The sequence below is a fragment of the Opisthorchis viverrini genome (assembly GCF_000715545.1).
Source record: "Opisthorchis viverrini unplaced genomic scaffold opera_v5_65, whole genome shotgun sequence".
Lineage (NCBI taxonomy): Eukaryota > Metazoa > Platyhelminthes > Trematoda > Opisthorchiida > Opisthorchiidae > Opisthorchis > Opisthorchis viverrini.
In genome coordinates, this window is record NW_008751721.1 from 1,429,590 (window position 1) to 1,442,014 (window position 12,425).

At 45.0% G+C, this 12,425-nt stretch overlaps 1 protein-coding gene across 1 annotated transcript in view; it reads left to right on the forward strand.

Annotated features, from left to right (window-relative positions):
* Nucleotides 1–1,106: 1,106 nt before the first annotated feature.
* The window catches only part of T265_13426 (hypothetical protein), a gene marked incomplete at both ends in the record, with an annotated part of 35,808 nt that continues 24,489 nt past the window's right edge, over nucleotides 1,107–12,425 (forward strand). The window contains 8 exons of the mRNA XM_009168811.1: nucleotides 1,107–1,375; nucleotides 1,423–1,594; nucleotides 4,737–4,894; nucleotides 7,119–7,380; nucleotides 7,424–7,449; nucleotides 7,634–7,845; nucleotides 9,618–9,747; nucleotides 11,678–11,813. Of these exons, the coding sequence (XP_009167075.1) occupies nucleotides 1,187–1,375; nucleotides 1,423–1,594; nucleotides 4,737–4,894; nucleotides 7,119–7,380; nucleotides 7,424–7,449; nucleotides 7,634–7,845; nucleotides 9,618–9,747; nucleotides 11,678–11,813 (1,285 nt within the window). The remainder of the gene's footprint in view (nucleotides 1,376–1,422; nucleotides 1,595–4,736; nucleotides 4,895–7,118; nucleotides 7,381–7,423; nucleotides 7,450–7,633; nucleotides 7,846–9,617; nucleotides 9,748–11,677; nucleotides 11,814–12,425) is intronic.

Below are 12,425 nucleotides of genomic sequence, written 5' to 3' on the forward strand. Positions count from 1 at the left end.
ATCACTCACAAACTGTTCCATAAGATGAAAAATGTCTTACTTGGGGAAAGCTGCGCAAAAATCGGTGATATTTCTGAACAGTAATCGAACGCGAGAGACAGTCATAGTTCAGTGGCTTGTGCATATTGGCGGTCATGAGTTGTCATCCTGTTATTCTGTATTTCACCGCACACATACAGACGGAACGTCAAAAACTCCTTGCGTATGCGACTGAAACAATAACTTCTCGTATAAGCCTACCAAGTGTACCGTGTTTGCTTGGAAGTTATCACTTTCTGAACCACGCTGATGCCAAATTAGTTTCGCTCATTTTTTTCCGTGGAACACTGGATGGTTCTACGAGTGACAGTTATTTGTTCTCCACACACATAGGGTTCGGCGTCAGCAATCGACATGTTCCACTCCGTAGTTGGGTAATCTGACCAGAATAATGGACGACTAACTCTTCCGTACTGAGTACGACTACTTGTACTGATGGAGCGGTGATGGTCGCTTAACCGCCGCCAGGAGCGGTTTTTGTAGTCCTATCTTATCCGAAGTCTCTCGATTCAAATGGGAAGCCTGAGCTGTCACAGCAGGAACGGTTTTTGTAGACCTATCTTATCCGAAGTCTCTTGATTCAAATGGGAAGCCTGAGCTGTCACAGATCACCAACAAACCGGCCTCATTTCAGTAAGTCAGTATTTGATTGAACCGGAATCCAAACAAACTTACCGAGTTCGAAGTCTTAATTTTGACGTATAATGGGGACTAAAATTTAGTGATATCTACGGTTCGGTCGATGGCTTCATGCGTTTCTCAAACTTCGGCGAGGATGTCATATTGTCTGATCATCCAAAGAGTGGTTAGTACCTTGAGAGGTATGATTGTTCGTGATTGGACGCTCCTTTTATCGTCTAATTTGAGGGCAAGTGAAGCGTCTGGTTTGGTTGGCACAATAGGCTATCAGAAATACCGCTTTTTCTTTAGAAACCCAGTCGTTCTTTCTGAGGCTAGCATGCACGGAAAGAAAGTCAAAATAAAAATAAGTGATTTTTCGTCGATCCAAGACTCTTCACGACGTCTGTCAAAGTCTCTTCCGTCCCCTTCCCCTCTTCCTTCTGCAGGTCGAAACTTTCCAGAACGACCAGACTATCATCTAGTTTGTGAGGCTCGATTTAACAATGAAGTCCTTTCAACTGATCCTATGCCTCACACCGTCCAACCGGTGTTTGAACAAGAACTTGCCTGGGAACTGGACCGATCCCGGCTCAAGCAACACCGGTTGCACAGAACCGTCCTTAAAATTCAACTCTACGCAGTGCATACGAGCACCCCAGTCAAGGAAGCCGTTGGAATGTTTATGCTGGACTTACGATCTTGTTCTTTCAACAAAGTTGGTGCAAAATCCAAGCTGTGGTAACGTATACGTATGTTTTGTAGGAATATAAATGGTTTCGTCTGCTGCACTGTAAGTACAAGGGGCCCCCTGAAGTGTTTTGTGGGATTTATTTGGACACAAACGAAGGCGTTGTGGTTCCTGTCCAAGTGGTGAAGTCGGGTAAGTCTGTTCGTGCTCTGTCGATCCACTACGCTGCTGTTGCTAGAAACAGTGGTAAGTCTTCTTCTGAGTTTGACCTACCCTACATAAGTGCGGTGGTAACAGAGCGGCAAACTTATCTGGAAGCACGTGCTCGACCATTCTTTGTTTTAAGGATGTTCGTTCACTTATCGTCTCCCGACAATTAGGTTGTTTGGCGAGAAGCATGCTTTCGATGTTCACTTCGAACTCGCATTAGAGAACGGGTGAATTAGCGGAACACTTTGGGACTTAATGGGACAGCTAACCAGGTAACCCGTTCGTGGTTTTGTGCAACTCAATGTCCTGGAAAAAATTTTTTTCACGTTTCAACTAACATGATGTTTGAGATATTGCTGAATATTTTCTTGGCATAGCGTACCACTCATGGTTGCCGAAAACCCGATTTCGACGCTTTATGGGCTCGTCAAGTAAGCGTAGTCCCTGAGGTCCCCTCAAAACCTCATTGGACCTGGCTTTCAGCAGCCTAATGAGTAGCGAGCTTTATCAAGGACACGTAGGTTGGATTCAGATGAGATATCTCAAGCAGTTTTTGTGTACGCGATATCAGTATCCACCTCAAACAGAATTCAATTTGCCTGAACCAAGAACATTCAGTGTAAGCTGTCTGTGGTGTTGAGAGCACTATGATGTTCACAGTGAAGCCGGACAATCCAGATGGCCAATTACTTCAAGGTTACGCACGCTGAACATGAGCGTTTGTATAGACAGGGAAGTAGGCGTAGCCTGAGGCATAATTGTCGGACTGAGTCGACTAGGGTATCTCTAGCTATGGGATACTAATAAATCGTTGAGAAGTTTCAGAGTATGTCGTCTTAGAGTTAAGGCAGCACATGCTAAATTGGGATACCCCAGTTTTACTGGAAAAATCGAGATCAACTGGTCTCTACCCAGAAGTTCAGAAAAGTGTTTCTTCACAAGCGATGAGGCAGATACGTTTTTTTAACCTTACCGGACTCCGTAAAACACCGTCATAGCCGTAGTCCCAAAGTATCAAAAATGACCACCGTGGAAGATTCCTCACCTGACTCAAAATTATTTCGCCTTCCACAGGCCTGCGGCATCTCCGTGCATTTTCATATCCTTTTTTTGGCATGCGCTTCGGTCACCCACAAGGCAACGTCATACAGATTGACTGAGGATCAAGTAGACGCACCACAGACTGTGTAACCTTTTCGGTGTCTCAGTAGTTATGTTAGACCCGGCGGCCTTGTGTGCTATGGAATCGATGTAGGCACTTCAAAGGTCTTGATCATCTCCGCCAAATAGCCCCACTTGCGGCCTCAAAATAGTCTCAGTGAGATTTAGGTGTGAGTCCTGATTTAAGTGGCTGTTGACTTATTCAAACAGTCATTTGACTACTGGTAAGTAGTGAGTCAGCAATCTGCTGCGCATACGGAATCATTGTCTACCGAGCCCTGTGCTTTCCCCCTTACACTTCAGAAGAGTGTGGAAGAAATGTCGAAATGATTGGGGTTTCGTTTGTTTAGTACACCTTCCACAATGGAATCCCTGTGATCTTCACTGACACCGGATACAGACCATTCAAGGTATAGGCACTAACTGCTGTCAGTAGCGTTCGAACTGTCAGTCTGAAATGCTTTGTTGTGAATTGATCGTATAACAGCGCAATAGCGTTAGCCTTACTGTAGGAAGCTGGTTCTTGGCCTTTGGGTGCAATTTGTTGATGTTAATATCCGTGCTTGCTATTCATATGCCCGAATACCAACGTTCGTCGTATGAACATTCTTTTAAAAATGGTACAGATAAGCTGCCGGATTTCCATCATTGTGCCAGTTGAAGGAAGAAGGCCTTCGCGGCGGAGTTGTTTATCATAAAATGCCAACTGACCAGGTACAGACTATTGGACAGGGAAGCAAAACTCTCATTTGCATCTTTTTTACAAAAACATCCATCTTCTCCTGAGCGTCTTTTTGAACTTTCCTGGATATTCATTGACCCAAATCATTAATTGCTCAAATCCAAGCAAATGCTACAAAGCGACTCCACAAATTCCGCAACAGATCTCCCTTTTCAAGAGATGCAAAGCGAATTTACAGGAAGAAAACATACTACTCACATGCCCCTCCATCACTAGTATCACCGTTACACCAGTAGGTGCCTACTCACTTCGGTTTGTGATGTTGTGTATGTAATCAACGGCACAGAACGATTTCGGACCACGTGGCTGACCAAAAATGATACCTTCTGTGTGATTGCTTGTTTGCCCTCTCAGACTAACCCACATCGGCATTTTTCTATGCTATTTTACTCTATGTGCTAAGATATTGGGGCTAATCATCCTTACACAACCGAGAAATAGGCCTGCTGTTTGCACGTTGACTTTGACTGCACAAAATAAAACTGTTTTCAAATTTTTAAGCACAACCAGGCTGCGGTCAGTGTGATTGCCACGTTTTGAGGATCACTATGTATCATAGAAAACTGTTTTTTAACTCTACCGTTATAAAATGTTCGCCTCGAAGCCGCATGTCACATGTTTCATCATGACTAACAATTAAAGGTAATAGGAAATCTGGGCAGTTGGGATGAAAACCCCGTTTTTGTTCCCCCAGCACAGTCCACCGAAAACTCTCTAAGGTGACAGAAAATCAACATGACAGCAGTAAGATGTTTTACGGTATTCTTTTAGTTTCGTACAATCAGCTATCTGAATGGCTCTATCATTCTGTTATTCTCCTAAGGCTTTGGGACCAGTCTATCCGCAGCCGACCTCACACCTCGTGTCTTTTCCCTACGTGAAGATTTTGAGCAAAAACGCCTAACCCGATCTCACTTCCCAACGAGTATGGCACGTGATTGGACCGAAAGCCTTATCAAAAAAGTCATTCTTGCTCACTTTGAAATTCGGAGAAGTTTCCAACAACCTGGCCTCTTTGATCCCAATCACTAAAGATTTATCTTCAGAAAGCCACTCGGGTTTCTACTTTTCGTGCGACATCCTTGGGACATCAGTGGCCACTAGACGTTTCGACAGCCTTGTGCAGACAAACCTTTCTTCGGAGGAACATCAATTTTTCATCAGGTAGGCAGTATCTCTCGGCCATTTTTGTGTTCTTGTGCCTTGCTCTCACATTGTCGCATGGATCTTTTCTGCATATTTGAATTCGAAACCCTTCTTCCAGGTCTACTGTAGATGTCTTGCGTGCGTATTTCCAACATATCAATCCGATCCCCGTGAAACTCTTCTATGGAACGCGATGCCTGGCCCGTGCTCTGGTTGCCTCGGACCGTTTTCTGGCATCAGCCGACTCCACTTTACAGAGTGCTGTGATCCTGGAGGGACATTTTCAGGTATGACACACCCTATGTTCACTAAATCTTTTTTCCAAGTAATCAACGCTTTCGAAAGGCAAAGCTGACGTGGAAGGTCATTCTGAGGGACCTACTTATATCAACGTCCAACGCCTCATTCGGGAATTTAAGACATCGGAAAGCAGCTCAACGATGCCATCCGATACGTGTCTTAATCTGGTCCCATTCCATGGGCCACCAGTGCGAGGAAAGAGGTGTTTGTTCACCCTAGCTCCAGAGTTTTTTAGACTATACATTAGGTCCTAGACGACGAGAACAAGTTTGGACAGTTCATGCGACGGGGTGGTCCCTTTTGAACGGGCAGTGAAAAGTGTAACAGCAAGCGAACAGGAATCCCGGACTATCCTATCTCCATAAGTTGATCTACGATAAGGCAGTAGCTTCAACTGTAAACATGTACATGAATTTCGCATGGCTTTGATAACATAATCGTGTGGATGAGTGGATAACATCAGGTGAAACGTCTTCGTGTAACCCTGAGGTCCATGGTTCGAATCCAGTTTCAGAATCTCTCATATCTAGGCTTAGACAACCTGATAGGATCTCAGTCCTCGCGCCTCCTTCGGGTGACACGACAGCTAGGCACCGAAAGGTAAACGATTATTCCAATTCTTATCACGTGACCAACTGAATGTACCAAAGATGAAATCAACATGGATGTCTCTGGCGAGGTTAACAATATTCACTTGTGTGTGTTTTAGATGTTTAACAAACAAAATGTGGTCTCAAAATTCACTCATTTGCAAACCGTTTGGTTTTTACGGGCGACTCAACTGAATCCCAGCTGAATCTCACCTTCGTGATGTGAGTAGCATTTTTTCAAGGAAACATAGTTTGTCTCTTCAGTCTCAGGGAAAAGGTGGGATGATGATGTTGCTAGAGTGGAACGATACAGACAGGAACAAATTTGAAAAGGGACTCGAGAGTATATTGATCCAACGTTCTTCTAGATTCCATTGTTTTACTAAGTGATGCATTGGTTTTCGGATGACCAGTCAGGGGCAGATGGATTAAAAGCGGAAACTGAAGTCTGTGGTGCAATAAATCGTAACAGGTGTTTGTCGTGAGGTTAAACAACAGATCCCCATCAAGCCGAGAGAACAGTGGAGAGACACATTCCGAAGTTCAGTAAGGCCATCCTCGAGTACATTTGAATGCAAAGGACCAGAGATAGAGTAATCGAAGGCGATGCAATTGGTATACAGGCAACCGATGAGAAACCCGGCTACTGGCAAATTCCTTGTGTATAGTGCGAAAAAGGATAGAAAAGCAGCTCCCTGAGGGCAGAATATCGCCTGTGCCTTTGTATTCAAAACGAGCTAAGGTCGTATGATAAAATGGAAGTTTTCTGGAAATCTGACCTTCCGAAAATGATTCGCTAACCCGCATGTTACCTCTAGCTTTCCAGTACCTAGTGCACTGCAGCACGGGAGACTATGATATTGTGAGTACACGGTTCACCGTTCGAACGTGTAAACTACGGCTCCGTTCAACATTTTATTTTAAAATTTCTGCGAAATACACGAAAGACCCCACGGTACTCCTTTCTTGACCTACCTTATCCTGGTAAAAATGTGGCTAACGTGTGGTGGAAAATGCTCTTCATCATTGTTGTATCGTGGATGGCCGCCTATTGGTTACGCCTGCACTGAGCCCGCCAGACTATGCGATAAGGAGAAGACAGAGAACTCGGGACACGGCTGTATTGTCAGGACAAAACATTCAGAGCCTCTGTGTAAATGTAGAGAATGACTACAGGGCCACTACGGTGGTTCACTTGTTCGTTCTGTACAGCCAATGGCGGTGTTCCGGTCGTGAACATTTTCAGTCCACTCCACTGGTGGTATGTTGCTAAGCCGTGTTTGGTGAGCTCTGCCAACGCACCTGCTATCCGAAACGTGTCGTACCTAGAGTGACCTTGGGGGTGCGTTTATTCTCTGCACGTGTGCTTTTTCATGTCTGGGCGCGTCCTGACAATAATATTATTAATAGTTTTAGTTTCATATTAAAAGATTTTCCCTCCAAACTATGAACTGTTTATGGATCTGAAATGTCGGTTGTCCCAACCCCCGCAAACTCACTAGCTATTTCGCGTAGATAACGCTAGAAACTGAACTTGGTAGTTAAGTAGCTGAATTTGGTCGCTTGCGCGCCCCGATTTTTCCCGATCACAGACTAAATCGTTCCCATAATTGTTTAACAGCTTCTCTCCGCTGAGCCTTCCGGCAAGAACGCATCATCCGTTCTACTAATGGACGAGGATGATAAGCCTTGTATCTCATTCAGTTTACAACTCAGAGAACTTCAAGATCGAACCCCCACGCAAATTCAGGCATCCTCTGAACCTCAGCCAATCTGTGTAAGTGACTCTGTCAAGCCGAATGAACCAGCAGACCATGTGCCGGGGATTCTTCGTCAGCGTAACTGGTCACCTGCACGGAGCAAGAGTGACGAAAGAACTCACGGTAACTTGAATTTCAACACATCATTTTACTATCTGTTTCACAGGTACTGCAGCCCATGTGTCTCTAGCGGTGAGTCTTTCGGTTCATACGTTCACTTCCTGCTTGATTTGGGGGCTACGGGCGTTCAGTAGCTACTTTAGCTCTCTCTCGTAGCCCATGGTACAATGACCCCAGCTATTGATAGCGTCAATTCCCACAGTCTGATGGAAAGTTTTTTTTATCCAAAATAGTTCATTTTCTGTGCAATCTTTAGAGTGATTTTCTACCCTTATCTTCAACGCAGGATGTGCAACACAAAGAGTTAACAAAATCTGATAAGGGTGACGATTCCAGGGTCAATCAGTGCGAAGTCGGTCGTGTCAACCCGTCTCCAAGGGAACCTATACGGCGCTTCTGTTACACAATTGAATTGCGTAGCCTCAAGTATTTTCAGTCTTCCGATGGGGAACCCAAGGTGTACGCCAGGTAAGTAACAAGTCCTTTGGTGTATCTCAGGCTGCATACGTTGTTTAGTGTGAGGAGTTAGGTAGTTATTACTTTAATAACTGTGCAGCGCGAGTTCTGAGTCTGAGAAAAATCATAGCCTAGTCAGTTATATTCGTTGCCAGATTCTACGTACCCGTATAAGTTGTTCATCCGATGCCTGTGACCTAAAACGTTTTGTTGTGTCTTGATGGACGATCGTGCAACTCTGTATCGGTCCTTTGGCTTCCTGCTCCGCCCACTATGGTATATCAAAAGGCACGGTAGCTCTACACAGCCCTTTATGGTGACAGGAAAATTATTACGACTGTATTTATAGGGTAGTCACAGAGTGTTTCACAAGGTCGTGCCAGAATCTCCGTGAGGGGGCGAGAAGCGTCGAGTCAAAGGTGCTTGACTCGGATTGGCTGGCATTCTTACCAATCAGGACCCGTGTTCTGCACGTGACACATCCGTCCAAACGATGTGGTGTTCGGTTATTAGGGACGGCTGGCCTCCGTACACGTTATAAAATGAATAGGGCCACTCTAATACTCGACAGACAGTGAGTGACTCCATGAGATTGCTCACCATCCTTTTGACAGTTGAGATTCTAACCAAGGACTTCTAGTCCGTTGTACTCTTTCCAACTCGAACGCTTCAGTGCTTAACCTGGAAAAAATTACCAGTGGATTGATTTCGGCTGGTAAGTCCACGGTTTCCTGAAGAAAGAAACGTTCTAAGTCTGACCTCGTTACATTATTACTGCACTGTTGATAATGGCCATAATACAATTCAGGTGTACGTGCTAATAAGAATTTTTAGTATAGTTGACAATGGTGAGATACCACACGTATAAAAATAAATACGATGCAAAATGGGAGCAAGTCAGAAGAGGAACTTATCATCTGTGAGAGTTCCTTGATGGAAGTCCGGACGGCCAGAGCGTGTTTTCTCCGCTGTATGGCTGCGACGCGTGTTCCATAGTTGTCCGTTGACTTGTGGAGAGTGTTTGATCTCCTGCTCCCTACGCGCGCGCGAGTCTGTGTGTGCTGACCGTGTTCGGTTTCCCTATATGTAAGTCTGTTTGCATGTGCGTGAGTGTGTCAGCACATGAGTTGTTGCTACGCTCATCTGTACGGTCTGGTACAGACGATGTCCGATGAGTCACCTTAATGTGACGTTTGTGGGCATCAAAAAAAGACAAGTCTCGTGATCCAGTGAGTGACTGTGAGCTAAAGAGTCAAGTATGTGGGTGACCGGGTAGCTACAAGACCATCCACTCTAACAGAGCCGTGGGATTACTTGCCGTCGTTTGTTGAATACCTGCAGAACTACGTTGTTGTCAATGTTACGTGACGTGTAGGAAGTGTTAAAGGTGCAGTTAGAGATCCAACTCCGCGACTGACGAAAGCGAAGATACATTGGGAAGTGTTCAGCAGTAGTTACTTCGACAGTTTAGTTGCCGTGTACGGTACTGGCCAACAACCCTCAGCGTGTTTGGCGAAGTTGCCACGCTTTTCTTTCAACTACTTTTCAACTACTACTTCTTATTGGATAACGATCAGCGTAATACAGAAAACATTTCGACGGAAAGAGTACCTGACAGGTTTGATTTGGAATTGGGTTCTGAGACAAAATTGGAACATTTTATGATTCTTCTCCTAAATTCTCTTGTATCCTAGTACAATTAGGAATATTATAACTGATCTGTATGGGCTATTTGAGTTCGTTTGGAGGTGAACTTAATCGAGATATCTCACTACTTGCTGTAGATACGTATACCCACCATTCGAAAGTGGAGCCCCAGTGATGACGATGCCTCCGGTAGCCCTACCGAGAAATGAGGAAGTGATTCTACCGAATGGATTTTGCGCATTTGAATTTGCTGCATCCCTGCCAGAAGTACGTTGATTTTCTTCCCAAGGTAGTTTCGAATTTGTTGTGGTCTATTCGACCTGAGAGTAATGACGTCAAATCTTATGTGGGACTCAGATGGGAATAATTCAATCCAGGAAGCAAATTGAGCAGATAAGTGACTTTATTAGTGCACTGCTGTTGATGGCCGTAACACAACTCAGAAGGTATATACACTAATAACAATCTTTACTGTGGTTGACAGTAGTTTACAGAAGCGATTCGCAGCATGTATAAAATAAAGGGAATATAAAGTCTGGAGCATGTCAACAGGGAACTTATCGTATGGTGAAAGTCCGGACTGCGGGAACGTGTTTTCCCTGCAATATAGTTGCTACACGTGTTCCATGATTGTCCGTGGACTTGAAGTGTTTTACCTGAACCCTTGCTCCCTGCGCGCGCGCGAGTCTGTGTGCCCTGTGTTCGGTCTCCCTATATGTAAGTCCGTTTGCGTGAGGGTGTCAGCACATGCGTAGTTGCTACGCTCACTAGACGGTACAGACAATCGATGTCCGATGAGTCGCCTTAATGTGACGTGGTTTGTGAGTATAAAAAAGGGCAAGTCTCGTGATCCAGTGAGCGACTGTGGGCTGAATAGTCAAGTATGTGGGTGACTGGGCTAACCTACGGTTAAACTGCTGTTTGCTTGCCAGCTAAGCACAAGCTAGAATTTCTTGAATGTCCACTAGATGCTGGACCTAGTGCTTAAATTTCAATTTGGATGCGACGTTCATGTCTTCCAGATAACGAACCAGCACTGGTTGATGTGATTCAATGGAATGTCATGGTAAGCCTGAATGGAGTCCTCCACTTCTATTCAGCGAATATCAGAGGCGAACCCATTGGCTTGGAACCCATTTGTAGGGGTTGTAATCATCATCATCATCATCATCATCATCATCATCGACAGCATGACATCAGTGTTCAACACCGATGCTTCACTGCCGTCACGAAGAGACTGGACCTTACCGTGGTGTGACGGTTTGCGCACCTCAGCGATCCATTGAGCTATACTGGAGAGTGTCCCGCGACACTCACAGAGTCTCTCACACCAGGTTGGTCAATGGTTAGAGGTCTGACGAACACAGTCTCCTGGTCCTCCAGGTTTGGGGTTGGAACATGTATGGCGACTTGTTCCGTAGAAATGGTAATGCATTTGCATTTCCCGCCAAACACCGCTGCCTTGCGGTTAGGCTTTTGAGCCAAAGGCTTTGGTTGAGGACCCTAATCGTCCTCCTGTCTAGGTGTGGGCGCCCTGGCAGTATCCCAGCCCACGTACAACCATGAATTGCACATACACAAATAGGGGTTTTAAACCAACACGTGAACTAGGCTCAGGCGCGAGTCGACGACTAAATGGATGAAACAAACTCAGTCCGTGTTAGCCGCATGATTGGTTTTTCTTCCATAAACTCAAACTGCTGATTATATCTTTGATGTAGATATCTTTATTGCATGAGAGGCCAACTACTCCAACTTCCAAGGTCAGTCCAAAAGAATACACACAAACCGTATTTTGGGTTATCTCTCGAATTCACTTCTGTCACTATCGCGGATGAGTCTTGCAATCAACCTCGGTGTTTTTGTGGCTGATGAGGTCCTGTCAGTCGTTGTTCTATTTCGGTTTTTGAACCGAATCGTCATCGATATACTGTTTACTATTCTGGCCTCCTTTTGACCCATCAAAGACTTCCGTTGGGTTCTATGCTAGGGCTCATTTTCGCTTACATCATCAGGATGGTACCCATCTTCGGCCTTGGATATGGACCAATCATATTATGTGTAGAGGTCATCTCAACTCGAAGGTATACATACGTCGGATTGTCTAAATACAAGCGGACATAGTTCACTTGAACGCTCTTAATGTTGCGCCACCACCAGATCGAGCTTAACTTGTTCCGTTTCTTCCTTCACATAGTTGCGAGAACGTGTTGCAGCGACACCCCTTGTTGTTGAGGTTTTTGTTCGATCTGAAGAACCACAGGGGTCAGATTCCCTACTGGGTCGTTCTACGATACAGCTGGGTGCGATCTTCAACTGTCCGGTTCATAAAGGTTTGTCCATTTTGATCTGAATTGTTGAAGCGAGTTTCGCAAACTTTTCAATCTGTCCTGACGTATGAGTCCTAAAACAGCTGTTTAGGCCGCATTGATCAATGCACCCCAATTTGTTCGTGTGCTTCAAATATGCCCACAAAACTCGACCCTTCAACGCGAGCTGTAGATTTTCTAGTATACCGAATGAGAAACGTTATTCAGTGCACTCACTGGTGAAATTGAGCATCTTAGTGCGATTCTCATCCTTTCAATTAGCCTTCATCGTTTTATCCGGATAATTGCAGCCGATGTCACGTAGGAACTTACGAAGATCACTGTCATCTGTCGTCCGTTTCGCTGCTCAGTTCTCTGCCTTCCAAGCCATACAGAGCACCCATCCAGAGACAACCCTCGGAAGGGACATGTTAATTTCAGACGACTTTCTTATTCTTAAAACTTTCATGCCTTGAGGGCAGCTCTGTCAGTAGCAGTGAGACGTATGTCAGACAAACAGTCTGAAGGGTATGGGCGAGCCCCTCGAAAAGCATGAACTGTATATTGGTGCTGCCTTCCTCTCAAACATTCCAAAGCAAAACTTGGCCGCTCGTCACCTCTTACGTATTCCACTGA